Source organism: Poecilia reticulata, chromosome 8 (assembly GCF_904066995.2).
Source record: "Poecilia reticulata chromosome 8, P_reticulata-male-v2, whole genome shotgun sequence".
In the NCBI taxonomy this organism is placed as follows: Eukaryota; Metazoa; Chordata; class Actinopteri; order Cyprinodontiformes; family Poeciliidae; genus Poecilia; species Poecilia reticulata.
Genome location: NC_088837.1, coordinates 3907195 through 3932178, shown reverse-complemented (window position 1 = coordinate 3932178; position 24984 = coordinate 3907195). Strand labels below are relative to the sequence as shown.

Below are 24984 nucleotides of genomic sequence, written 5' to 3'. Positions count from 1 at the left end.
ATTTTTTAAAGCCAAAAATGTAATGGCTGAAAGTTGCTTGACTCCATCTTGTGCTGATTGCTTTGCATGTGAAATTTTTGCTGACCAACATGAAGTAAAAAAAATAAAAATAAGAATCATATACATAATTGCAGTATATATAAAAGATGCTATACATGCCATGTCTAAAATAGTCTGATTCTAATATGTTCCTTCTATGGGTTGTATTTACAGTAAGCCAGTAATCAGCTATATTAGACAAGGATTGTGTCTAACTCTTAATCTTCACCACATACAGTACAGACCAAAAGTTTGGACACACCTTTTCATTCAAAGAGTTTTCTTCATTTTCATGACTATGAAAATTGTAGATTCACACTGAAGGCATCAAAACTATGAATTAACACATGTGGAATTATATACTTAACAAAAATGTGTGAAACAACTGAAAACATGTTTTATATTCTAGGTTTTTCAAAGTAACCACCTTTTGCTTTGATTACTGCTTCGCTCACTCTTGGCATTCTCTTGATGAGCTTCAAGAGGTCATCACCTGAAATGGTCTTCCAATGGAGTTCCCAGAGATGCTTAGCCCTTTTGCCTTCACTCTGCGGTCCAGCTCACCCCAAACCATCTCGATTGGGTTCAGGTCCGGTGACTGTGGATTGCCAGGTCATCTGGCGCAGCACCCCATCACTCTCCTTCTTGGTCAAATAGCCCTTACACAGCCTGGAGGCATGTTTGGGGTCATTGTCCTGTTGAAAAATAAATGATGGTCCAACTAAACACACTTGTGACTGCACTTGGGGACACTTTCAAAGACTGACTGACCTTCATTTCTTAAAGTAATGATGGCCACTCGTTTTTCTTTACTGAGCTGCTTTTGTCAGTAAAGAACAAAGAACACAGTAAAGAGTGTTAGAATTTGTATTTGCCATAATACAAATTCTAACACTCTATTCAGTAGGACTATCAGCTGTGTGTCCACCTGACTTCTGCACAACACAGCTGATGATCCCAACCCCATTTATAAGGCAAGAAATCCCACTTATTAACCTGACAGGGCACAACCTGTGATGTGAAAACTATTTCAAGTGACAACCTCTTGAAACTCATCAAGAGAATGCAGAGTGTGTGCAAAACAGTAATCACAGCAAAAGGTGGCTACTTTGAAGAAACTAGAATATAAGGCGTATTTTTAGTTGTTTTACACTTTTTTGTTTAGTACATATTTCCACATGTGTTACCGTATTTTCCGCACTATAAGGCGCACCTAAAAACCTTCAATTTCTTCAAAAGCCGACAGTGCGCCTTATAATCCGGTGCGCCTTATAATCCGGTGCGCCTTATATATGGACCAATATTGAGCCACAACAGGTCTAGCAACTACGGTCAGCAGCCGCCGACTTCATTTTCCCCCATAGAAGAAGAAGTGCGCGGTGCATGCTGGGATAATTGTCAGAACGCTGGTTTGTTAATAAAGTTTGATAATACATTTACCCAGAAAGCAGTTGGGCACAATATCGCAACACCAACACCGTGAGTGAAACAATGACTGGGGCAGACTACTATATAAAGTACTCGAGGACCATTATAATGCGGTGCGCCTTATATATGAAAAAAGTTTTAAAATAGGCCATTCATTGAAGGTGCGCCTTATAGTGCAAAAAATATGGTAATTCATAGTTTTGATGCCTTCAGTGTGAATCTACAATGTCAATAGTCATGAAAATAAAGGAAACTCATTGAATGTGTAGGTGTGTCCAAACTTTTGGCCACACCTACACACACACTTTTGTCATAGTACCCCAAGAATTTAAAACTACTTTGACCCCTGCTCTCTTCTGACCTTCAAATGACAACTCAAAACTCATCTGTTCAAGTTTGACTTCTCCGTTAAATTTTTTAGCTATTTTGTGGTTTTGTGTCTTTGTAGACACTTTCTTTACTGTTTAATTTGTGTTTTTAATGTTGTAAAGTATCCTTGGGTGTTTTGAAAGGTGCTGACTAATAAAATGCATTATTACTATTATTATATAATGTCTGAAGATGAAGACTGAAGATTAAATAGTTTTTTGTTTTTATTTTTAATGACATTATTGCAACTATAATAAGATCGGGTTTAAAGCAAAAGCTTTTTGTCTAAGAGTCGTGTAAAAGTGTGATAAGTCTGCAACAATCAAAAAATTTAATTTGTATGAAACCAAACCTCAATGACAACTTCAGTTATTATTGTATTCCAACATAATTTAATCCTTTCATATTGCAGGATTGATATCAATGTGCAGGAAATATTCCACCCCTCCACAGTGAACATCAGTCTGTCCCCCATTGTGGTTCCACAATATGATTTCATCCATCCATCCATTTTCTTTCACCCTTGTCCCTCAGTGGGGTCAGGAGGTGCTGGTGCCTCTCCAGCCAACGTTCCGGGCGAGAGGCGGGGTCACCCTGGACAGGTCACCAGTCTGTCGCAGGGCAACACAGAGACACACAGGACACACAACCATGCACACACACACACACACACACACACACACACACACACACACACACTCACACCTAGAGACAATTTAGACAGACCAGTTAACCTGACAGTCATGTTTTTGGACTGTGGGAGGAAACCGGAGTACCTGGAGAAAACCCACCATGCACAGTGAGAACATGGAGACTCCATGCAGAAAGACCGGGAATCAAACCCAGAACCTTCTTGCTGCAAGGCAACAGCTCTACCAACTGCGCCACTGTGCAGCCGTCAATATGATTTAATGGAATCATATGATTGAATCGAAATGATCTTTAATATAAGGTGCATGTCACAACATTTGTTGTGAAATGGTGCTACAGAAATAAACTGAATTGAATTTAATTGTTTTCTCTGAGCAGGAGTTTGTCATAATCTTTCCAGTCAAAACAAAGATGCTTTATTGAGCACAATAGTCAACAATATTCAGTTTAAAGTGACTTCAAGTTTAGCTGAAAACATTGTTTTTCTTTGGTAATTATTTATTTTTAGGTCAGTTCAAACATGCTATTGTCTCTATTTCTGGACTTCACATTATATGCCTTGAAAAACAATTCTCTAAGTTAAACAGTCATGATTTTGGGTCATAAGGCTGCAGTTGTTTTTTTTTTTTTTTTTTACAAATTTAACCTGTGTATCCTATTTTCATTGTTTAGACATATTTTCAACTAAGAAATGTTGAAAACGTTTTAGTTTGTGTTTTGCTTGATTATTAAACTTTGAGCCTGTTGTGTCATCTGATTAAAATCTGTTCCACAGCTCGTCATTCTTGTGCCGGCAGAGTGGATGAGCCAGTCTGGGGAGCTGGATTTTTGGTAGGTTTTTTTCCATTAGCTCCACCCAGATACTTGCTAGCTGCTAGGAAGGACTCTGACAAACAAGTTTTCACTCAGGTGAGTTAGTGTTTTGTCTAACAAACAAGAAAATTGTAGGTTTTCTCTCTGCTAAGTTCCTGATTCTTTAAAGGTCTTGCTGAATTCTGATGATTTTATTGTTTGTTGTTTTTGTTCTCAGGAAAACTTGGACAGTTTCTATGAGAGGCGTTGACTCTCAGCTAGAGTGGAGGAGCTTGTTAGTTATTTAGATCAGCACAGGTGAGTTTCATTTGTAATTGAAACTTTTGATGGCTAAACTGTCTGCATGTCTGTTGATACAACTATGAAGATTATTTTATAGACATCAAGGTAAAGAAGACCTCTTGTTCTGTGTCTTTAACAAATTCTTTTTTTCCCTCAGGGCTACTGGGGCAGTGGGGACTATCTTAAATATCCTTGTTTCTTAATTGGTGAACCAAAGTGGCTCACTAATCACTTAACTTGGTGAGTAGATCCATTAAATTAACTCCTGTTGATTCCAAAAACGGTGAAACTTTTATTGTGTTGTGAAACACCTAAGTTCAGGTGAGACTGAGAGTATTGACCTAGGAACAGGGAAAATAAAATGCTGTTCTGTAAAACAGCATTTTGCAATTACTTTTACAAGAACAGGAAAAATATTGGTACTTTCAAACTACAGTTACAAAAAGTGAAGGGAGAGGGGTTCTTTTTGAGCAGTTTCAAAGTAAATCAAGTAATATCCAAGGATCATGTTTATAAAATCTAAAAACATTATACATTGAATGTCACTAGAAATGGCTGTTTTTACCAAACCCGCATTTCCAAAGAAAGGCACCTTATATTAAAGTTCATTTCCAACAGTAATAAAGTTGACATTTAAAGAATTTGCTATATCATAATCTAAGTATCATCAGGTTTTATCATAAAATTGGCACAAAGTTGATTTTTAAAGTTAGATTTCAAGTACTTTAAATTAATTTGAAACCTTTTTCTGCTGTTCCAATGATTTTGTGTGCCTTTAATTTGTGGTATTCTAACCTCATATTTCAGAGCAGATTTATAGAGATTTTAGTTTAAATAAATGTTTTTATTTTCTGTAGATTTATTTATCTTATTTTTGGTTTTCAGTTTTTCAGAACTCTCCATAAAACAAGACGAGGTCCAAAAATAGTTTCTCTACTTATTTATCTTCATCAAATGAAACCGATGGACCATCAGGTGGGCAGTTCCCAGTCTGTCATCAGCTTTGATAAATCCCCTGTCAGCACATTCAAACCATCCCATTCACGGAATAACAGCACAGGTTCATCTAAACATTCAAAACAGGTAAGAAAAATAAATGTTTCCTTTGATTTGAACATATTCGATGAAAGACCTGGGACCCAGAAATGTATCTTCTATTTTTTATTATTTTTTTTACAAAACAAAATCTCACTCTATGACTAATACACGTCTAGTCCACTGTCATCTGTCCAAGTGACATTTATTTCAGAAAGCTTTATGAAGAGGCCTTTGCCATTTATTCAGAGTACATGTTCTGTTTTAGAGAACATCGTTATTCTTCTGGCAAATCTTGCAAACAAGTTGTTGGTGTTTTCTAAGTGTGCAGCCAAAGCTGTAGTATCCCAACGTGTATCGTTTAGCTTTTTTGCAGTTTTACTGAGCTTTGCACAGTGGGAGGTTAGGGTAATTTTCCTATTATTCCCCATTATGTACACCTCTGGGAATACTGGTTGCAGTCCATGTTTAATCTGGAGCGTAGTCAATGTAACTTGGGAAAAGATTGGACTTTTCCCAAGCCATTACCAAACAGCTGGGTAATGGCCTCCATAAGCATGGGCAGGGATTTATTTCCACCATGCTTACTGTTATACTTTGCTTTATTCCCCATGACTGCAAATAGATGGAGTATAACCAGACTTGCATGTTTACTTTGCATCTGCTGAGATTTAGTCACGTGAGCTGTTCACAACAGAAGCTCTGTAAGATATGATTTAAAAGTCTCCAGAGCTATAAAGTTTCCAAAGTCAGAAGTGACACACAATCAACTTGTACTATTGATGGTACTGGTAGCAAAAAGCCTCAAAGTACATAATATAAAATATTGACCCAAAATCAATGCCAATGTTCCACTTTTGTGATGTACATCATTTCTTCACTCTCTAAATGTTTTCTGTTAGTCTCGTAACTGGGAGGTAATGGAAGAAGCTTGCTCTGTTCCTGGTTCCTCTCTGGACCTCAGTATCCCTGGGATCTGTGAGGGTTACCTGATGAAGAGACGGAAGTACCCATTGAAAGGCTGGCACAAGGTAATCGCTTGATTGGTTGCAATGTGTGTATATAGCTCCGTTTAGTGTCATCTAAGAATATATTGCAATTAAGAAAGATGGGCCAAATGCATTCAAAAGGGATCTTATTGTCCATTCCATCCATTTTCTTTACACCCTTGTCCCTTTGTGGGGTCGGGGGGCTGATGCCCATCTCCAGCTAATGTTAGCTAAGATCTTACTGTAATTTAGGGAAAATAGTAAAAAAAAACAGGCTTTCTCAGCTTACAGTAGATATCTAAAGTGTCTATCACAAGTATATTTTGTTTTATGGGGGTAAAAGTTCAATGACCTGGTTGCATATTTATGCACAGTCATAAAGTAATACTTTGTTCAGTTTCTGCCATTTAGCACATTTGTGTTCAGTTGCCAAAAATGCTAAATCTGACTAACCTAAAGTCAAGTTTGACCCAATTTTTCTGACATTTCATGCATTTGCATCCTTTATGACGTAGCAGAGAAGTTAGAGGATTAAGTCAAACAGATGCTTTATTTCTTCTGTGAGAAAAAATAAAAATGTCCTGCAGCTTCTTGGATCTTAGTTTGTAACTTTAGTGCTGCTCCAGAACCAAGGTGTGAAAAAGTGCTTTCTAAAAATGTTATTGGTAATTTTATGACTCTAATACAGGTTGGTTTAAATTGGGTAAAAATTTGCACATGCACATTTAGTATTTTATGGTAAAATACTTTGTCTGACTAGATTCACAAAACTTAAAGAAAATCATGTTGCACTGACACACAAAAAAAACATGCAAGAGGCTGAGCTGCACATTTTTTTCTTAGAACACTGAAATTGCTAATCTCAATATTGTTCAGCCATTTTCTGTTGATTCTTTTCTGTCTTTCAGAGGTACTTCCTGCTGGAGCGGGGAGTTCTCAAATACTCAAAAACTCAACAAGATGTGAGTCAAAGCTCCTTGCACCACACTGAATCACATCCATGAAATGCATTATTGTTTGATTTTCAATATACCGTAGTCTAGTGGAAAAGATGAGCAAATTTGTTGTTTTGTTTAAGATTCAAAAAGGAAAGCTCCATGGTTCTCTTGACATCAGCATGGCTGTTATGTCTGTGAATAAGAAGTCCAAACGAATAGACCTTGATGCTGGAGACAACCTTTATCATCTTAAGGTACCGAAACATTTGTAACTGAGATATCTAAACTACTAACAACATGCCCCTTTTAAAATGTTTCAAAAAAATCTGGCATTAGTCACTTGCCTCAGGTTCTCTATATTTCTCTCCTTTTCCATGTTAGACAAAGAGCAGTGATATCTTCTACATCTGGCTGACGAAGCTGGGTGCCCATCGTCTTTTTAGAAAAAATGAAGCAATGAGTGTCCATCGTGGAGTTCTTCATGCTCTCTCCTTGAACCAGAGTACCCTGCCAGTTGTGGGCACCATGACCCAACAAAGCCTATCAACTGTGAGTATAAATTATTGCAAAAGGTGATTGTCCCAAAAATAATTTACCTTACGTCACATATTTAAATCAGTTGCTAAAATTGCTTGGGTATTTTAAATTAAACCAGGACTCAACCCTATATTTATAATCCATTTAGGTTTTATTCAGTTTTGCTGAATAAAACCCATCTGGCTTTGGGTGGTGAATAATTTCTTAAAAGATTCTTGTGTCTAATTGTAGAGTTATTTTTATAAACCTATTACATTTTGTATTCAGCTTTTCTTGATGGATTTTTATTATAATTTTTTGGTCTGGAAATGAATGTACATTGGAAAAAAGTTTTTGTTTGCAATGTTTTTAGTTTAGTGGTCACAGCAATTAACTTCCAGTGTTTGTTGTTTTTCAATAAATTTTTTATTCTCTCTATTTTGAGTTTAAAATTTCTAATACGGTCTTAAATATTTAAAAACATGACAAAGATTTTCTTCTTGGTGTTTAATGTGTGTGTTGTCTAGCCTCATCACTACCCCAGCTCAACATCAGGGGAAGGTCCTGAGATCCGAATCTCTGCTCCTCCTGCCCCGTATCCAGGGGTGACCAACAAAGTGTCTGCTTGGCTGCAGCAGACCCACAGCATTGATGCAACTTCCAATGGTAAAAAGCTCTGCTTTTTACTATCTTTACACCTTCATTAAGATGAATTTACCTTTATTCTGTGCTGGTTACTATAATCTTTTACCTTTCATTCTTCACTCGCTGTAACCAGACCTGGCTCGGAGTCAAGCAGAGCTGGCAGAACTGGTTCAACTCATACAGCGACTACACTGGCTGGAAGGAAGCGTCCCCATCACCAATACTGACCTGGAGATGCGCATCAGTATGCAGGTAAGTACCCTGATCCCAACTTGTTAAATTTCTTGTAGTGGTGTTTTTTTTTTTTTTACTGGACAAAGGCTATGTACCAAACCAATGCATCTCGACAAATTTGAATATTGCAATATTTACAATATTTCTTGCCAGTCATCTCTGAAAATTAGTCATTTTATAGAGATTCATGACACAGAATAAAATATTTCAAACTTATTTTTTGCTAATTTTGGTGTATAGGTGAAGATAACGTAACATTTGGTGTCTCAGAAAATGAAAATACCACATTAGATGGAAACACAAACATCAGGTTTCTGAAAGGTTCTGTACATTTCTATTCACCCAACACTCAGTGGGCCTCCTCTTGCATAAATTACTGCATCACAGCACTGTGGCATGGAGGCCAGCAGCCTGGGGTTGTGTGTAGCTGTAATGGAGGCCCAGATTTCTGCCTTGCTGGGGCTGGTATCTCTCATCTTCCTCTTAACAACCCCAGGATTATGTATCTGAGTGCATCCCAATGTCTACATACATACAATATTGTATTTTAGAGCAGAGACTGAGATAAGACTGATGCACAGCCTTTTAATTGTACAGAAACCATATTAGTTGCAATTGATACTCAAACTGAATAGAAAAGCTTCTTGGAAGTATGATATATGAGTTATACATCTGTTTAAAATCATTTCCTTAATTGGTAAAGCTTTTGGCCAAATTAAACAGATGACGCAAAAATATTTTTCAAGATTGCTTGTCTTTTACTTCAACACTTGGGTACTACAATTTAAAATGGACAATAAAATCTGTTTATTTCACACTACACAAGTCTGTATGGTTTTGTGCAATGTGAAGTTAAAACTGAATCCATCTTCAAATTGACTTGGGTGAATTTCCCTAAATCTACTTTTAAGTAATAAAAAATGTCTGTAGATTCAATATTTTTGAGTAAAATAAATGATTTGTAGTTTTTGTTTGTTTCAAGAATCTCTTTCTAGAGAAACCCAAGAAGAAGTCAGGGAAGGTGGGTCACTCAAGAACTTTATCCCGTGTTGAAGCCATGGGTGGAACGGTAAGACTTTAGACATGCATGCTATCTGCAAGGAGGAATCATGCTACAGGAGACCTTTCCAGAACCAATGTATTAATTTTATTTTTTCTCCCATTTTAATAAATTCATTCTTTGTCCCTTCCCCCCCTCCATACTTTTTTTCTAGAGACGTATTGTGCAAGATTTCGTATTGGCAGGTTTTTTTCTTTTCTTTTCTTTTTTACTTCTATTTAGGTTTCTACTGCTTCTAAAACGGTTCATGTTCTTAAGGAAAATAAAACAAATGCCCAACTATTTTCTGGGAAGAAGTTAATGTTTTTTAGAAAGTCATCAACTTTCAGAGCCATTTTTAGAAAAGGCTCTGAAAAATGAGCCATTTCTAAAACCTCACAATTATTAAGCTATTTGGGTGGTGCTGTTCTTTTAGCTATAGCAGCCGAGCCCAGCTCCGCACTGAGCAACCCAAGAGGAGCTCGGGCAGTTTTAGTCAGTTGGTTTTACTTCTTTATGTGCTGCACAATGGCTGCTGGAAAGACAAGTGTTTTGTTGTTGACTTGCCATCCAGAAGCCACCTGCTTGATGGTTGTGCAGGAGGCTCCACTACTTCTGCTTCCGCGTTTGTCTCGAGGTCTAGAATGTATGATTGTAAAAATGCACATCTGTCTGCAGCCATTTTCATGTGTATAAAGTGAAGGTTGAGTTGGGGGCGTGGTCAGCAGCAACACATTTGGAGTTGGTGACAAGAGGCCCTAAACTAACATGAGCTGATGTACATGATGTAATCTTCATTCCTGTCTTTTCCAGTACTTGTGTCTACTTTTGCACTTTCAGTTGATCACAATGTTATCTGTAAACATTGTAGTTCATGGAGACTCATCAGCTTTATTGCTCTGTAGTTGCCAGAGTTCTGCATGTTTCACTTGTTGTTCAGAATCGGCACCAGAACCTTTTCCTCCACTCCTAAGGCATCTTCTCACTTAATAGCTTGTTGAACAAAATAATCAAATGGTTATGTTATCAAGACCAACTGTCTTACCTCTCTTCAAAAAGAAGAGCCAAAAACTCTACACATCAGAGATGCTTTGTAGGCTTTTTAAATCAGTGTTGTTGCTTTGTAATGGTCTAATTGGTTAGTATTTCTTTTTAATGCAATTGTGCTGGAATCTAGTTAAAGTACAAAAAAAAATCTTCTAAAATACAAATTGGATGAAGAGAATTGAAGCTCTGCAAAATATGCTTTGCCTGTGGAAATTCACAAATATCTTCAAAACTAACTAAAACTGAAACATTTGGAATAAATGGTGATGTTTATATACATAGAATACAATCTTATTCTGCCTCTTTGTTTTTCCTAGTTCACATCAAGCCATCTGAGTACAAACAGTTCCAACATGGCTGCATCAGTCCAGTCCATACCTGACTATGTTTACTCACAGCTGTCGAACCCTCAGGTGACCTCACCTGAGGCAAAGAAGCTCCATCAAGACATTTGTATGCTTTCTCAGAGGGGTAAGAGTTTTTACCTAACTTGTCACTTGATGTATCATTTTTTTAATGTTCACTGTAACATTTACATTTATTACACATTCTACAGAAGTTTGACTGGAGAATATAATTTATTCAAATAGATCAACACATATATGCATATTGTTTTCATATTAATACTTAACTGAAAAAGGCTAGTGTGATTAAAATCTTGTGAATGTTTTGTTGTAGTCTATGGTTCTCTGAAGTCCATTCATGAGGTTTTGACCTTGGAAAGGGACAGACTGAGACAGGCGTGGACTAACCCTGACCTGAGGCAGAACACTTCTCAGCAGCTGGCGACATTGTGCAGCACATTGTCTGAGGTAACGGGGCCAAACAAACGCAGAGCAGATGCCTGCTGTAAAACTCATACATGGAAACAAGAAGAAGAAAATACATTTATAGACAAGGAGGACTTGTCTATAAGTATCCTTTGTGTCTTTGGGGTCGATATTATTGTAAGCAGTACAACTTTTGTCCATCTTTAAATATATATAGTTTCAGTTGTACTGCTTGCGATAGCCACACAGTATCGACCCTAAAGACACAAAGGAAGCCGAGCCCTCCTCGTCTCTGGGAGGTTCTGTGTGAAACTGTTCAACAGGTTTGTGCTGTTTCTAGGCAGAAACACGCCTCTTCCTTTGTTCAAGGAAAGGGAAGAGAAAAATTGACAGAAATGACTGACGCATTGAAATGGACTGCCCTCATTTTTCATGTACATGCTGCTGCATGTTGGAACCTTCCATTCTTTGTTGCTGTGACTATGGACTTTTATCATTTACCTTATCTGTATATGCAGTCGGGGAAAAGCGTATAATTTTAGTTCTGATTTGACATGTCATGGCACAAAAAAAATCTATCTTTTTATTGGGTTTTAAAATCAAAATCGGGTACATGCAATGTACCCAAGTTGAATACAAAGAAGTATAACTGATTAGTTTTTGTACAGTTTTCATTCTACATCGTCTCCCTCTCCAGTCCTGTTTTGTAAAATCTGTGATTTAGCAGGGTGTGCTCTTCTCTTCCAGGACTTTTTTTTTTTTTTTGGTATAACTAACTTCCATATTAACACCCACTGCTGACTCTTTTGATGTCTATTTAGTTATCGTTTCTCCTGTGTTTCCTTGACATTTCTCTGCCTGTGTGGATGCTATGCCTCCATGACTTTGTGTCTATATGCATGTGCAGCTTGACATGCGGTCTCATCTGACCAAAGTCCATTCGGTTTCCCTGTCCTCTGGTTCCACTGAAGATTCCTTCTGCACTGTCTGTACAAATCAGGTTTGTACTGTATTTGGTTAATCTTCAATTTTGGATTTGCTTCTACTCTTTTCATCTCCAAAATCTTACCTGTGAAAGTAAGAGGTATACTTCTTTCTGAGAAGATATTGCTGCATACACACAGCTAAATTTACATGCATGTGAAAATTGAATGCTCCCCCCGCCAAGCGCCTCTGCTTGGCGGGGGGAGCAGAGATGCATGTAGAGAGACGAAACACGGCAGTATTCCTAAAAACTATTTCTCAAACGCATGAAACCTCTTTCAGTGAATTTTGTTAGCGAGACTCTTTGTGCTCCTTATGCCAGTCTGACAACAAAACTGATGGGAATGATGAAAGATTTCTAGGAAATGTGATTTTTTTTTTCACAATTTGAATATTGTTAAAAATGTAATTTGTCATTTCAGAAAATGAAAATGATATGCTGTATATATTAATTTCACACAGTGAAATATTTTGAGCCACTAGTTCTTGAAAATTTGACTTGGACCTTGGCACCTGCCCACAATGCCAAAGGTGCCATAAGTGGTGATTTAGATGCTGTTGCTGTGTTTGATTGGCCAACACTCTGAGCTAAACCCCTCTGGTATAATTGCCAGCAGGAAAAATGGGGTACCACATGCATGCTGCATTGTATTTGATAACCAAAGCAGGCCCAAACAAGAATTGAGTTCATACAGATAAACATGCATTTCTGCAGCCTGATATTTTTTTATATTTTTATTATTATGAATTTTCAGAGAGACAGAATTTTTGGTTTTCAGGGGATGACAAAACATCCCCTTTACCCAGGCAGGTCCACTTTTCAGGTTCAGATTGGGACATCTGGATGCCTGAATTTTCATCGTTAGTCAGGAGATTAATTGACAAACTTCATTTAACTGGTGTGATCCATGGAATATGCATCGTCAAATAACTTTTCTCCATTTGAGGAGCACCAGCAGCTGGTGTCTGGTGGGTGGTTCAGAGCAAACGGTGCCAAAGTGCTTGGCGGGTGCAGCCAAGACGTAGATGGGCAGCAGTATTCCTAAGAACTATCTCTCAAAAAAAGCCAGCGTTTTCTCTTCATACTATTTACCGTTACTCTATTAGTATAATTAGTTTTTCAAATGGCCAATTCTACTGTCAATATTATCATTCAAACTCAACATCCAAAACAATCAACCACAATATTCTACTAAAAACATAACAGAAAACTGTTGATCAGTAGAATGTTCCACCAAGTCAACAAATTGTGGCTGAATTGTAACTGGCATGAAATGGATTACTTTATGAAAATGTTATATTACTGTTCTGTGATGAAGCACCTTAAATACCTGCAGTACCAAATATGAAGCATATATTTTAATGATTTAACTGTAATATAACGAATGCATTCCTAAATAACTGTGCATTGTCTCAAAATATAAAACATTAATTCAAAAAAGCGAATAACAATGTATATATTATTATTACCATAACTACTCTAAAATTGGCAAAGACTTTCCAGGAAATAAAATTTGTGACCAATCTCATGGGAGCAGACATTTTGAAAAGAGAAACTGCTCTACCGCCTGCAGTGCAATGATAATCCTGTAGATGGCAGAATACAAGTCTCAAATTATGAACAGGTTGTTAGGCTAAGTATTGGTCATGCTGGGGGGCACAAACACGTGTGTAGTAAATATAATATAAATGGTGATCTAGGGTTAAGATTAAGAATGGGTTGGAGCATTTTTATGGCTTCCAGTAAGTGCAAAGCTTAGATTAGGCATATTTGATTCACATGAATCACATATGCCTAAATAAAGGATCTGTGTAACAATGCGCCCATTGTTTTTGTTTGTGTGTTATTTTATTTTATTTATTTATTTACTTGAGGGAAAAATAACAGGGAAGTTGGATTTTTTTTGTCTTTGTATGAATTGCATTTCACAAGAACCTGATTGCAGAAATCAAATCCTTCTAGTTCCCTCCCACCACAGCACGTGTTTTAACCACAGAAGAAAAAGTTATATCCTCTTAATGTCGCGTCATGATTTCATTTTGTTCATAAGAATCACAATAATCATTAGTCCATCAGTTTTCACTGAATCAAAATTATAGTTGAAAATCAAACTGGTGACCTTTCCTCCAGAGGACACCATCTATGGCTCGTCACATTCGTCGTGCTCCCTCAGTGGCAGAATCTACAGCAGAATATTTCGATGCCAGTGAGGTGATAATGTGTGAGACGTCCTCAGAGGCAGAGGCATCAGACGAGTCTGGACTGAGTGACATCACTACTACCAGCAACTCTGAGCCTGAAGAAGGTCACTGTAAGTTTATTTATTCCCCCCACTCCCTTCTCAAACAAATGCTACTGTTGCCATGGCTAATCTACATGGTAATAGAACCACAGTATAACATCCCCTCTCTTTAATCTTTTTCTCCTCTTTGTAGCTGCTGCCACTCTAAACTACAGAGAGAGTCTAAAAACAGCAACTGACAAACCCAGTCTGGTGCCCTCAGATACAGGTAACGAGATGACTTCTGTTGCCGTGGTTACAGCTGGCTCATGATATAGATCCATAAAATATGAAACTAAGATCTAAATGTGAGTAAATTGGTTGTAAAGGAACTTAATGCAAAGTTTTCAGCAATTCCAATGTAAGACAGGAAAATCTCCAATTGTCAATTCCTGTTTATTCCAAATCAAAAACCTGACCACAGAACTTTTACATCTTTTCCACCGTCAGGATTAACAATGTGAACGTGCAAAGTGAGTGGAATGACATCTAGTTTTACTAGGCATTTATAGTGGACATAAGGAAAAGTGAGTAGCAGTGTCTAATTTACTAACATCAACCTTTGGGCAAATGTAACAACTAATCGGTGTTCAAATACTTATTTAACTCCTAAAGCCTGAGCATTCCTGGAACCAGGGCAATTCAGCATATCCACCTACAAAATCAGTAAAGTTTCAAAGGAAAAAACAAACATGGACATATATGCTAAACCTGCATACCTGAAAAAACTCACAGCAATACTGATTTAGCCACACATGTAACCTTTTAAGGCACAAACTTTGCTCTTTCCAAGTTTACCAATGTTACTGCCATAGAAACAAAATTCACTGAGCCAGCAGCTGATGACGAGGAAAAATGAAGCTTGTTTTTTTTTTTTCCAAGTCAAAAACATAAATCCACTCTTGCTGTTAAAGTTTTATGGTCATAATCCATGTCCATCTCTGGTCCATGTGATTTTTTTCTGTCACTTGTTCACAACATGATTTTTGGAAATCCCTCAGATATTGAAGGTTTTAGGAATTTCTCTTTTATGAGGTAATTTGCATGTCTGTATGGACTAATAATAATATTAAAATGCCTAATTTATTTCCAGGATATGCATTTAGGAACAGTAAGTTTTTAAAGTGTTTTTTTGTTGTTGTTTGTTTGTTTTTTGTTGCCTTTATTCAGATCATATATAGATATTTTTTTTATGACAACTTCAGTAGCTTACTCTTACAGTTTTTTTTATTTATCATACATGATTGTGCAATTTAAGCTTTAGACAATGTATGGCAGCATTTAAAAGCTTAAATATTACTTTGTGACAATTTAACAACAAGAAGGAATTTTGGTTTAGAAATGAACTTTTTCCACTAATTTTTGCATTTTGTGGTGTTGGTGTCAGAAGGTCTGGTCTTGGTTTGGCCTTTACCTCAGATGGTGCAGTCCTGGTCCAAACCGGTTTTGACTCTCTGCAGTTGTCTTGACAACGGAGGGGCAATCACTTTTTCACATAGGGTAAAGGAGGCTTGGATATTTTTTCCTCCCTTTTTAAAATGAACACATTCATTTAAAAATGGTTTTTGTGTTTACTTGTGTTGTCTTTGACCAGGGGTGAAAGTAGTTTTAAATTCTTGGGGGTACTATGACAAAAGTGTGTGTGTGTGTGTGTGTGTGTGTGTGTGTGTGTGTGAGCTTTAACCTAAGCAACACACACAGTTGCTTCTTTGTGTGCTTTGGAGTTTCTGTGCTGATTAATTTTTTTACGAAGCGATAAAAGCTGGTAGCTCTTGAATTGCTACAAAATAAATCTGTATTTCCTCCTTCAGCCCACTGGCTGCAATGCTGACACCTTGAGATGCCATGAGACCTAAATCCTGAACATCATGGCATGGAGTGCATCCCAGTTTTCCATGTCTGGCATATAACCATTCATTTTATATTTTAAACTGGTTCTATTGGTCCTGTGTCCAGACAGAGGGATAATCAGTAGCCCAGCATCATGACCTGTTTGTTCTGAAGATCCTGCAGCTTCCACTTCTCTTCCTAACATGGCGCCTCCTCACCCTGACTCTCATACTGACAGGAGGAACCACAGAGCTCTGTTAGGTTAAAGCTCATCTTCTGAAGTTGGGATATTTTTCCTCCAACAGGTTCCAGAGGAATCACCTCAAACCAGATGTTGGACTGGATTTTATTTCAATGTCATTTGTGAATGTTAGAGCCTCATTTTCAACAGTGGAGCTATAAAGGTTGAAAAAGGTTATTATTTTGGAAAAAGTCTCACTAAATATTTCCACTAAATAAGAGACAAAAAAAACAAGTTTGATAGATGAAAAGCCTCTCAGACTCTGAGCTCAAAGCACCAAACAATTTTTTTTATATATTAGACAATTAATTTAATTTCACATAATTATCGCGGTAGAAGCCATTTGTTAGTTAAATACTTAATGAAACATATTTACCGTGTTTGATGTTTGTGATTGATGTTGTATACTCAGACGAACGAGCTAAATTAGTCCAAGTTTGTCGTTTATTGAACGTTCAGTTCAGAAACTACAGCATCACAGCAAAGGTAAAACAACCCGAACAGGTGATCAACTCAAAACCATTCACACCTTTTTACTCTCCGTCTCCCTGACATTTAAGCACACCCGTTGCCATGGCAACCTCCTCCGTTCCTCAAGCCGACCAGAGATTACATAAGAACATAATATTCAGTCCGTTACGATATCAGGTTTTCAGGCTTGATATTTATTTTGCAATCATTAATAAGCCTCTCATGAACAGAGGTGGTTGATTACTTCATTTTAAACTAATAGTTTATCATTTTAAACCAACTCTAACCCTAAAACTGTGAGGTCTGAAAAATGATCTTTGCAGTAGAAATATCAAAATGCTTCAAATACTTTGTTTTTCAACCTAAAACGAAATGCAAAATAGTGAGATATTTGCATACTGGCATTGTACTCACTGACAAATGGAAAACAGGTTTTAATCTAAAGTTTAGATGTGTGCTGTGAGCTCACATCTAAACGGGATGTGAGCTCACAGCACTTTGAATATTCAAATGTCATCTATAGACAAAATGACCTTACAGAAAATTCTCTCTGTTTTGGATTCCACCATCTGGACACTTTATTTCAGTTTATTTCTTTTTTGTTTTTGCCAAAGAAAAAATGTTAGCTATGCAGTAATTGTAATTTCAAAACAGAAGTGCACTTAGAGCTTGTAAATGACAAACTGAGTTTAATGTAGATACAAAAATGTCTTGGCACATGTACTGTACAGGTGTTTTTCCCATGTAGCATTCAGGTAATTCCAATTGATACAAAATATTCTTCCCTTGTTGGTCATTTGGTACAAATAACTTATTCATTGGAAAAATGAAAAATGTTAAAATTTTATCTGTATTTTTATATTGCAGTTGATCCCTAGAAACGAAAGTAGTTAGATCTATTGTAAACGGTGAAAATGTATTTTCTCTGAAAATGAAGTAACTTTTTAGAAGTCTAAGTATGAATGAAAACTCTCCAAATTTGGTTCAATCTTGCATGAAATTAGTTTTGTCTCATTAGAAATGGCTCCACAAATCCCTCAGCCAAACACTTTCCTCAATTGGCTGACTTTATTATAGAGGTATGAAATTTGTGGAACTTCCCAAGACCTATGTAGATGTTGCTGTAGACGGCAAGCATTGTTTTGTATGAACTACACTAAACTGCTCTGAACAATTGAAAATAATGAAAATGCTGCTTTTGCTTCTTTCCAAAAGCAGTAAAAACATGAGAAAGTTTAACATGTTGCATTCGTTCATCTGCTAATCTAAATACCATGACTGGAGGTCCAACAATTTGTCAATGTAACTGATTTTTTTTTTTTTTTTCCAATTTTGTTTTGAGTCACTGCCTTTCTGCCGTTCCTGTCTTCCAACATTCCAGGGCGTCGCACCACTCTCCCTTCCCCCTGCGCAGACAACAGTCACATTGGCATTATGACCATCCTGTACAATAACATTGGGAAGGACCTGTCCAGAGTGTCGATGCCAGTGGCTCTTAATGAGCCGTTGTCATTGCTTCAAAGACTTAGTGAAGAGCTGGAGTACTCTGAGCTGCTGGACATTGCCAATACTACCGATGACCCATATCAAAGAATGGTGAGTTTAGTTTTCTTCAATTCATGAAAGTAAATGATTGATTAATAGCTCTAAATGTTCCTAGGTGTATGTGGCAGCGTTTTCCATTTCCGGTTATGCCTGGGCATCTTGGAGAAATCGCTACAAGCCATTCAACCCCGTCCTGGGAGAAACCTACGAGAATCACAGGGAAGACAGAGGATTCTACTACATCAGTGAACAAGTAATAATCAGTGAAGTGATAACTGACTTATTGTCTGTTTAAGAAAAAATTACAATGCTGTTTTTTATATTTCGTTAGGTTAGCCATCATCCACCAATCTCAGCCTGTCATGCAGAGTCAGAAAATTTCACTTTCTGGCAAGGTAGGAGCTGTGTATTTATTGTGTGATAAATATACCTGACATATTAAAGAAGTAAACTTTTTTTTTATGTCTGTTCATAGATCAGAGATGGAAAAACAAGTTTTGGGGAAAGTCGGTGGAGATAATCTCCTCTGGTCTGGTCAACGTTACGCTCCCAAAGTGAGTCACAGCTGATCAGAAATGTGACTAACTAAAGTGACCCTATGTGGCTCTTCTGTTTTACACAGCTGTGTTAGTTTGCAACCAACTAATCACAGGTAGAACTACAGAGTTTTCGCTGGCATTCATCACCTGTCTTGCCATTTCAAATGACTAGCTATATATTTGAGTTAATAAAGTTTAGTTTTCGAACAAAGCTGTAAAAGGTTTGTAACATTCTGGTGTGAGTACACAAGTTGGTTTAAAAAGATCTTGATCATTTTTATTGGTGGTCACATCTAGCAGAGGCAAGAGTAGGTTTCCATACTCTCATGGGTCGAATATCCTTAGTAGTATATTAGATTTCTTTTAACAAATCTTTACTAACACTGCATCAGATTTTTTTAGTTTTTTCTGAATGACCAGAATCTGCTAAATTCATAGGCAACTGCTGTGTGAGGTTTACTTGAAGGTTTTTCAGAAAGAAACAAAAGGTCTTGTCACAACATGAGGAAAAAGTGTGTGTGGTGGGTGGGGGTGGGGGGGGGGGGGGGGGGGGACACTGACGAGGGGCCACAGCTGAACATGGCTGACCTGGCATTGTAGCTCCAAAACCTGGCATAAAAAAACCTCCCAAAAAGAAGGGTGATGATAAGTCTGAGCTCATATGATGAAAATGTTTGAGTTGGCAGGTAAGGAGGAAGACATGAGTGACTCTGAAACTTTGATTAAAGCTGCCTACACTTTTAAACCTAATGGATCAACTGTGCAGCATCTCATTATTAGATGCACATTTTAGGGGAAATGTACATGAAGTCAAAAATGTTGCAGAAATATCGATAACCAAATTAAATGCACGTAGGTATGGGGATCACTATGAGTGGAATAAGGCCGTCACCTGCATCCACAATGTACTGAGCCAACAACGCTGGTTGGAGCATTATGGGGAGGTGGTCATCAGAAACACAAAGAGTGATGAATGCACCTGCAAGATGACCTTTGTCAAGGCAAGATGTTGTCATGTATGCACATTTCTGTTTCCTGTAACTGACTCTAGCCACGACTTATCAGATTCCTCTTCTTTTTCCTTTAGTCTCGGTATTGGGGCTCAGAGAGCAGTAAGAATGAGATCCAGGGAGTCGTTTTGGACCAGGCTGGAGAGGTGGTTCATCGTTTTGGAGGCTTCTGGCATGAAGGCATTTTCTGTGACACTATGGCCACACCAACATGCATCTGGAAACCTAGTGAGAACAAAGTGTTTGCAATAAAGTCCTGAAGATGTGGTGAAAGTACTGTTAGAGCTACAAAGAAATATTTAGACGACTAACTTTCTTCTACCTAGTGCTTCTTTCACAAAAGATTGAACTAAACACATTTTTATTTATCAAAATTGGTTAAGTCTGCAATGTTTTTTTTCCATTCAGATGTACAGCCTGATGACCACTTCCAGTACTATGGTTTCTCACGCTATGCCAGAGAACTAAATGAAATGAGTGCGGACTTGGAAATCATCCTCCCCCCTACAGACGCACGCTTCCGCCCAGACCAGAGGTAATGAGCAACTTTTAGATTTCATTTCAAAACATATATTGTTGAAGTTCTTTTGTGCAGTTTGACAACCTCCATTCCACTCATTGTCATACAGGCTCTTGGAGGAGGGGAAAGTGGCTGAGGCGGATAAAAAGAAAGATCAGGTGGAAGAAAAGCAAAGGGACAGGAGGAAGGAAATGGCCAAGAGAGGAGAGGAGCACATCCCGAGGTTCTTCAGGTGGAAACAAAAATTCTGATTTATAATCATTCAAGTATAGTTTATTTATTAATGACAACTAGTACCAAAGGATTGCAATGAAACAGAGAAAAATAAACAAATGAAATTTAGACATCAGCGTTCAGACCTAACCTGTAGCCTTGAAGACTGTTTGGTATTTTAAGACGGAGAAAAGGACGAGTATCTGTTCCAGCTGGTAGGTTGTTAAGTACAGTTTCAAATGATAAAGATTCAACATGCAATCTTAAAAACCTGTGCTCTCCTTAATCAAACTGGATCGTTTTCTTTGGGTCATATTGGGTCATGGACTTTTCATATTCTACAATGTTCAGGCCTAATATGTGTTAGAGGTTTTGTGCCAGGGCCCAATAAAGGGAGACAAAACCATTAATTTAAATGATATTTTTTAGCAATTTACACATTCCAATTGAGTTGTTTTATAAGCTGTTAAAAAAAAATCAAGACCCAGAAATAAAAGTAGTAATAAGAATTCAGAGTAGCCCCATTTTTAAAAAAATTGCCAAGGCTTTCTTGATGTGAATATTTACCCGTAGATGTTAAGAAAGTTGCTTCAAGTGGTTACAGCTGACACCTCAGTCTGAGGTCAGAAGGGTGTAGGAAACATCTTCATGAGTTTTTGACATGAAAGGAAAAGAAACTTTATTCTCAGATCAGAACAAAAATGTTAATACAACATCGATTTTGGGAGTACATTTCTTGACGAGTTTTGTGTTTTTGTTTTCCAGAAAAGTGGTTGATGAGGCTGGCAGAGAGGTGTGGCTGTACAACGGAACTTACTGGAAGATTCGCCAAGATCCAGGTTTTTCGAAGACTGAAAATCTAGACTTGTGGTAGAATACTGAAGACATGAAATGAATCCAGTGAGGCACATCACTGTGATGCTCTGTAGACAAACGCAGACTGTGTGTTCGCTCCATTACATTTAGAATCTGTTTATAAAAACATCAATTCATCTTTTGTAAAAAACGTACAGGGGAGATGCAACAATGAAACCAATTAACCAAATGATCTTTTGTTTAAACCCTTTTTTCCCACTAAACTTGTCTCAATCTTTATGTCTGATATTAAAATCACAGATAACATATTTTGCTTTCAAGTTTAGCATGTCTAGGGCAGGAGACTTACACTGCAGCAGAATCTGCTGAGCTGCACCATTTTTTTTTTCTCCTTCAGTGGGTCCTGCAAATATATATAAGGTTGACGTGTGTTATATTTTATTTCATTTGGTTGTGGAATTGTGATTGTTTTGTGGTAATTTGGGTTATGTTGTATATATTCAAGCCTTATTAGTTATTTTGCTTGAATAAATGGAAATATTAGAATTCTTTGTAACACATTTGCTCTTAGCTGTTGTAGCTTTTACCAGTAATATTTTTGCAAAAAAACTGGAAAATCTACGTGTGTGTTTTTCGCTTTTATTGGGTCATTTGTTTTTTAGTATTCATCCAAAATAAACTATCCTATAATCTTATCTGTTCTGCCTTTCTGTGAACTTTTTAGTTGGTTCTCGATGAGGGAGGGATAAACATAACTTGAAAACATAATTTTTCAAAATATAAAGTTACTTGAGTCGTTGGTTAACAAATAAAGACTCAAATAGTATTTTAAGTGACTTTCAGTCTGGGTCTAGAGCAAGGTGCAGTACTAATACAGCAACTTGATGAGTATTAAACGGTTTAATTGGCTTTGTAGGTAAAAAACCCGACTCTGGAACACTTTTTATTGACTTATGAAAAGCCTTTGATATGGACTGAAAAGACTTTCTGACATCGGACTCTAGCCGATCAATTGATTTAAAAACTTTGACAGGTGGAAAAAAAACCTTCCACTTGCACATACTGACCTTTCACAAGGTTCTTCTTATTCATCCTCCTTCCCAATTTTACAGTCTATATTAACAGTTTAGATAAAAAATGTTCATGTGCTCATTTTCATTTTATGCTGATGATACTCGTGTTGTGCTGCCAATACCTTAAAAGTGCTTTGAGAAGCTACAAGCAGCTTTTGATGTTATTCAATCCGATTTGGATGATCTAAAGCTTGTTTAAAAACTCGGAAATCTAAAGTATCATTTTCTAATTGTAGGCACAAATGTAAATTAGTTTATGAAGGCCATTACTTCTCAGGGTTCTCGGATGGAGGTCGTCTTAGTATAAATATTCAGGCTTTGTCATTGATTCAATGGGCTTTGTTCCCAAAATTCAACAGCTTGGAAAGGAGCTAAAGTTGTTTTGATTTCAAACTTATCATTTGAGGAAACATCTTGTTTTTACTGGTTGCATACGCTGGTTTCTGTATGTTATGGAGCATTATGTCCCATCACTGGTCTGAGAGCCTTTACTCTATACCTGTGTTTAAGACTGCTTTATCCACTTATTCCCCGAGCCCATCTCCTGTCCTATTGTTAAATTTTCATTCCGACTTTGTTTTGTGTTCCTAAATTTCACAGTGATCATAATAAAAAAATAAATAAATCCTTCCAGTTTGCTGCTCCCTTTGTCTCAAATCAAGTGCATTTATAGTTGAACAAAATGGTCTCTTAATGATTTAAGGCCATTTTTTTTGTAAATGCTTTGACTAATAAAGTTGTATTTTAGTCTTATTTTATTTTTATTGCCATGTCCGATTAGTTATTTTATCCAGATTGTATTTCAATATGTATAGTTTTGATTTGGAATAGTCTGTGTGCTGCTGCCATTCTTGGCCAGGTCCCTTTTTAAAGAGATTTTAAATCTGAGACACACCTGCTTACATGTATGCATGGGCGGAAATGCAAGGGGTGTCCGGACCCCCCAATCTTGAAAAAATCTAGAACTATAAAAGACGCCGGGTTTCTTTGGTACCGTTGTCTTTAAACTACCAATATAAAAAGACTAAGAAACAAAATGAAGTACATCTGCTATTCATCAAAGAAAAAAAAAAAAAGAATGAATTTGTAGGTCCACCCCTACAATTAGAACAATGGTTCAGTCCAAAGTGTAGGAGGAGCAACAGCAGAGCTGAAAGGCACCGGCTCTGTTGGTGAGGAGCTGGATCATGATAAACTGCCTCATTATGCCTTGGAAATCAAAACTGGCTACATTGCTTTGCTAGACTTAAACTTTTTTGTCAAAGGTAGCAAATATCTGTTATATTCAGCTTTTTAACTCTTATGTTAATGAGAAGAGTATTTGCTCTCGGCTCCAGGGCCAGCCCAAGCCTCCATGGGGCCCTAGGCTAAATTTGGTTTTGGGGCCCTGTAGTTCTGCTAATGATGTGGACTGGCTGCAAGCAGCAGTCCGATCATTGGATGGAACAAACTTCCAGAAAACTGTATAACAGCTGAAACACTGGATGCCTTTAAATCTCAACTTAAAACCCACCTGTTTAGAGTTGCTTATGGCTAAATTAGGGTTAGAGTGCCGGTTTTAATGTCTTTATCTTTACTTTTTTTTTATCTATTCTTCTTTTTCAGTTCTTTTATTTTCTTAACTTTCTCTTTCTTACTGTTTATTCAATGTTACATGACTGTTTCTGTTTTTAATTATGTGAAGCACTTTGAAATGCCTTGCTGCTGAAATGTGCTATACAAATAAAATTTGATCATTCACACACCTGCTATAAACTTATTGCATCTCTGGCAGTGCTGTTTACATATATAATATAGGATATATTTATTGGTCAAATGATTTATCAAACAGTTGATTTTTGAGTGCAGATTTCCTTAATTTTGGGGAATCGTGATCTACTGATACTGTGAAGCCCATCTTATCCACTAATCTTATCTTCGTCAGCAAAGGTTTAAAAATCGGTAAAGATCGGTAACAAAGGATCGGCCAGAAAACTGCAATCGGTGCAGCCCTATACACATATTCATGACATTCTTTGATTAAATAAATTTCTCTTAAGTGTAACTAAATATTGATTTTATACCAGGGGAGTCTTTCTCCCCTGAGAATATGGATTGGTACTGGACTGATTCTGAGCCTTCAAATGATTTTAACAGTAGTTTCACATAACAGAAGCTGATGTACAAATGTTTGTTTTAGCCACAAAATGATTCTGCTCAGCAGCAAACAACATATCCCCAACTACGGCATAGAATAGCTCATCGATGTAGCCTGACGTAAAAACATTTTGCTAGACAATATCAAACAATGAGAAGTTTTAATTATTCAAAGTTATCAAACACGGCGTTTTGAAGCCAAAAATACCTCAGAACCAAGCAGGAGAATCAACTCATTTAGAGTTAAAACTGAGCTTCACACAAACACAAAGACCCAACCATAAATGTTTGGCTGTTGAACTGGGCCGTTCAAGGTCGCTATCAGGTTAATTTTCTATTAGCAGCTCCACTAATCTTTCTGATAAACATTACATTACCAAGGCACATTAAAACAAACCTTTAGCTTGGCTTAATTTATATTCTTCGCCTTTGTTTCTTTCCCTGAAAGATGAGTCTTTTATTGAGACAGTTTTGCTAACTTCTGATGGGAGCTTTAGACGTTTGGATGCTCTGTTCATTGCACCGCAAC

General features: G+C 37.2%; 1 protein-coding gene across 4 annotated transcripts; it reads left to right on the top strand.

The window, feature by feature from the left end:
* Positions 1-3249: 3249 nt before the first annotated feature.
* On the top strand, positions 3250-22944 carry LOC103468128 (oxysterol-binding protein-related protein 6-like). Of its 4 annotated transcripts, none has more exons than XM_017306193.2 (25): positions 3250-3396; positions 3518-3597; positions 3740-3822; positions 4468-4665; positions 5520-5648; positions 6515-6568; positions 6685-6798; positions 6926-7093; positions 7588-7726; positions 7839-7957; positions 8922-9008; positions 10343-10496; positions 10704-10837; positions 11703-11795; positions 13911-14091; positions 14216-14290; positions 17985-18199; positions 18264-18401; positions 18480-18543; positions 18624-18702; positions 19544-19688; positions 19775-19925; positions 20106-20232; positions 20327-20449; positions 21196-22944. In XM_017306193.2, exons 4-25 carry the CDS (start codon positions 4537-4539, stop codon positions 21302-21304), a joined length of 2727 nt encoding a protein of 908 aa, XP_017161682.1. In that variant the 5' UTR covers positions 3250-3396; positions 3518-3597; positions 3740-3822; positions 4468-4536; the 3' UTR covers positions 21305-22944. The 4 variants fall into 4 exon arrangements, with proteins under 4 accessions (XP_017161682.1, XP_017161684.1, XP_008413202.1 ...); XM_017306195.2 differs by having other exon boundaries at positions 3263-3396; positions 8922-8960; XM_017306194.2 differs by lacking the exon at positions 3250-3396 and adding an exon at positions 3407-3431.
* Positions 22945-24984: the final 2040 nt, after the last annotated feature.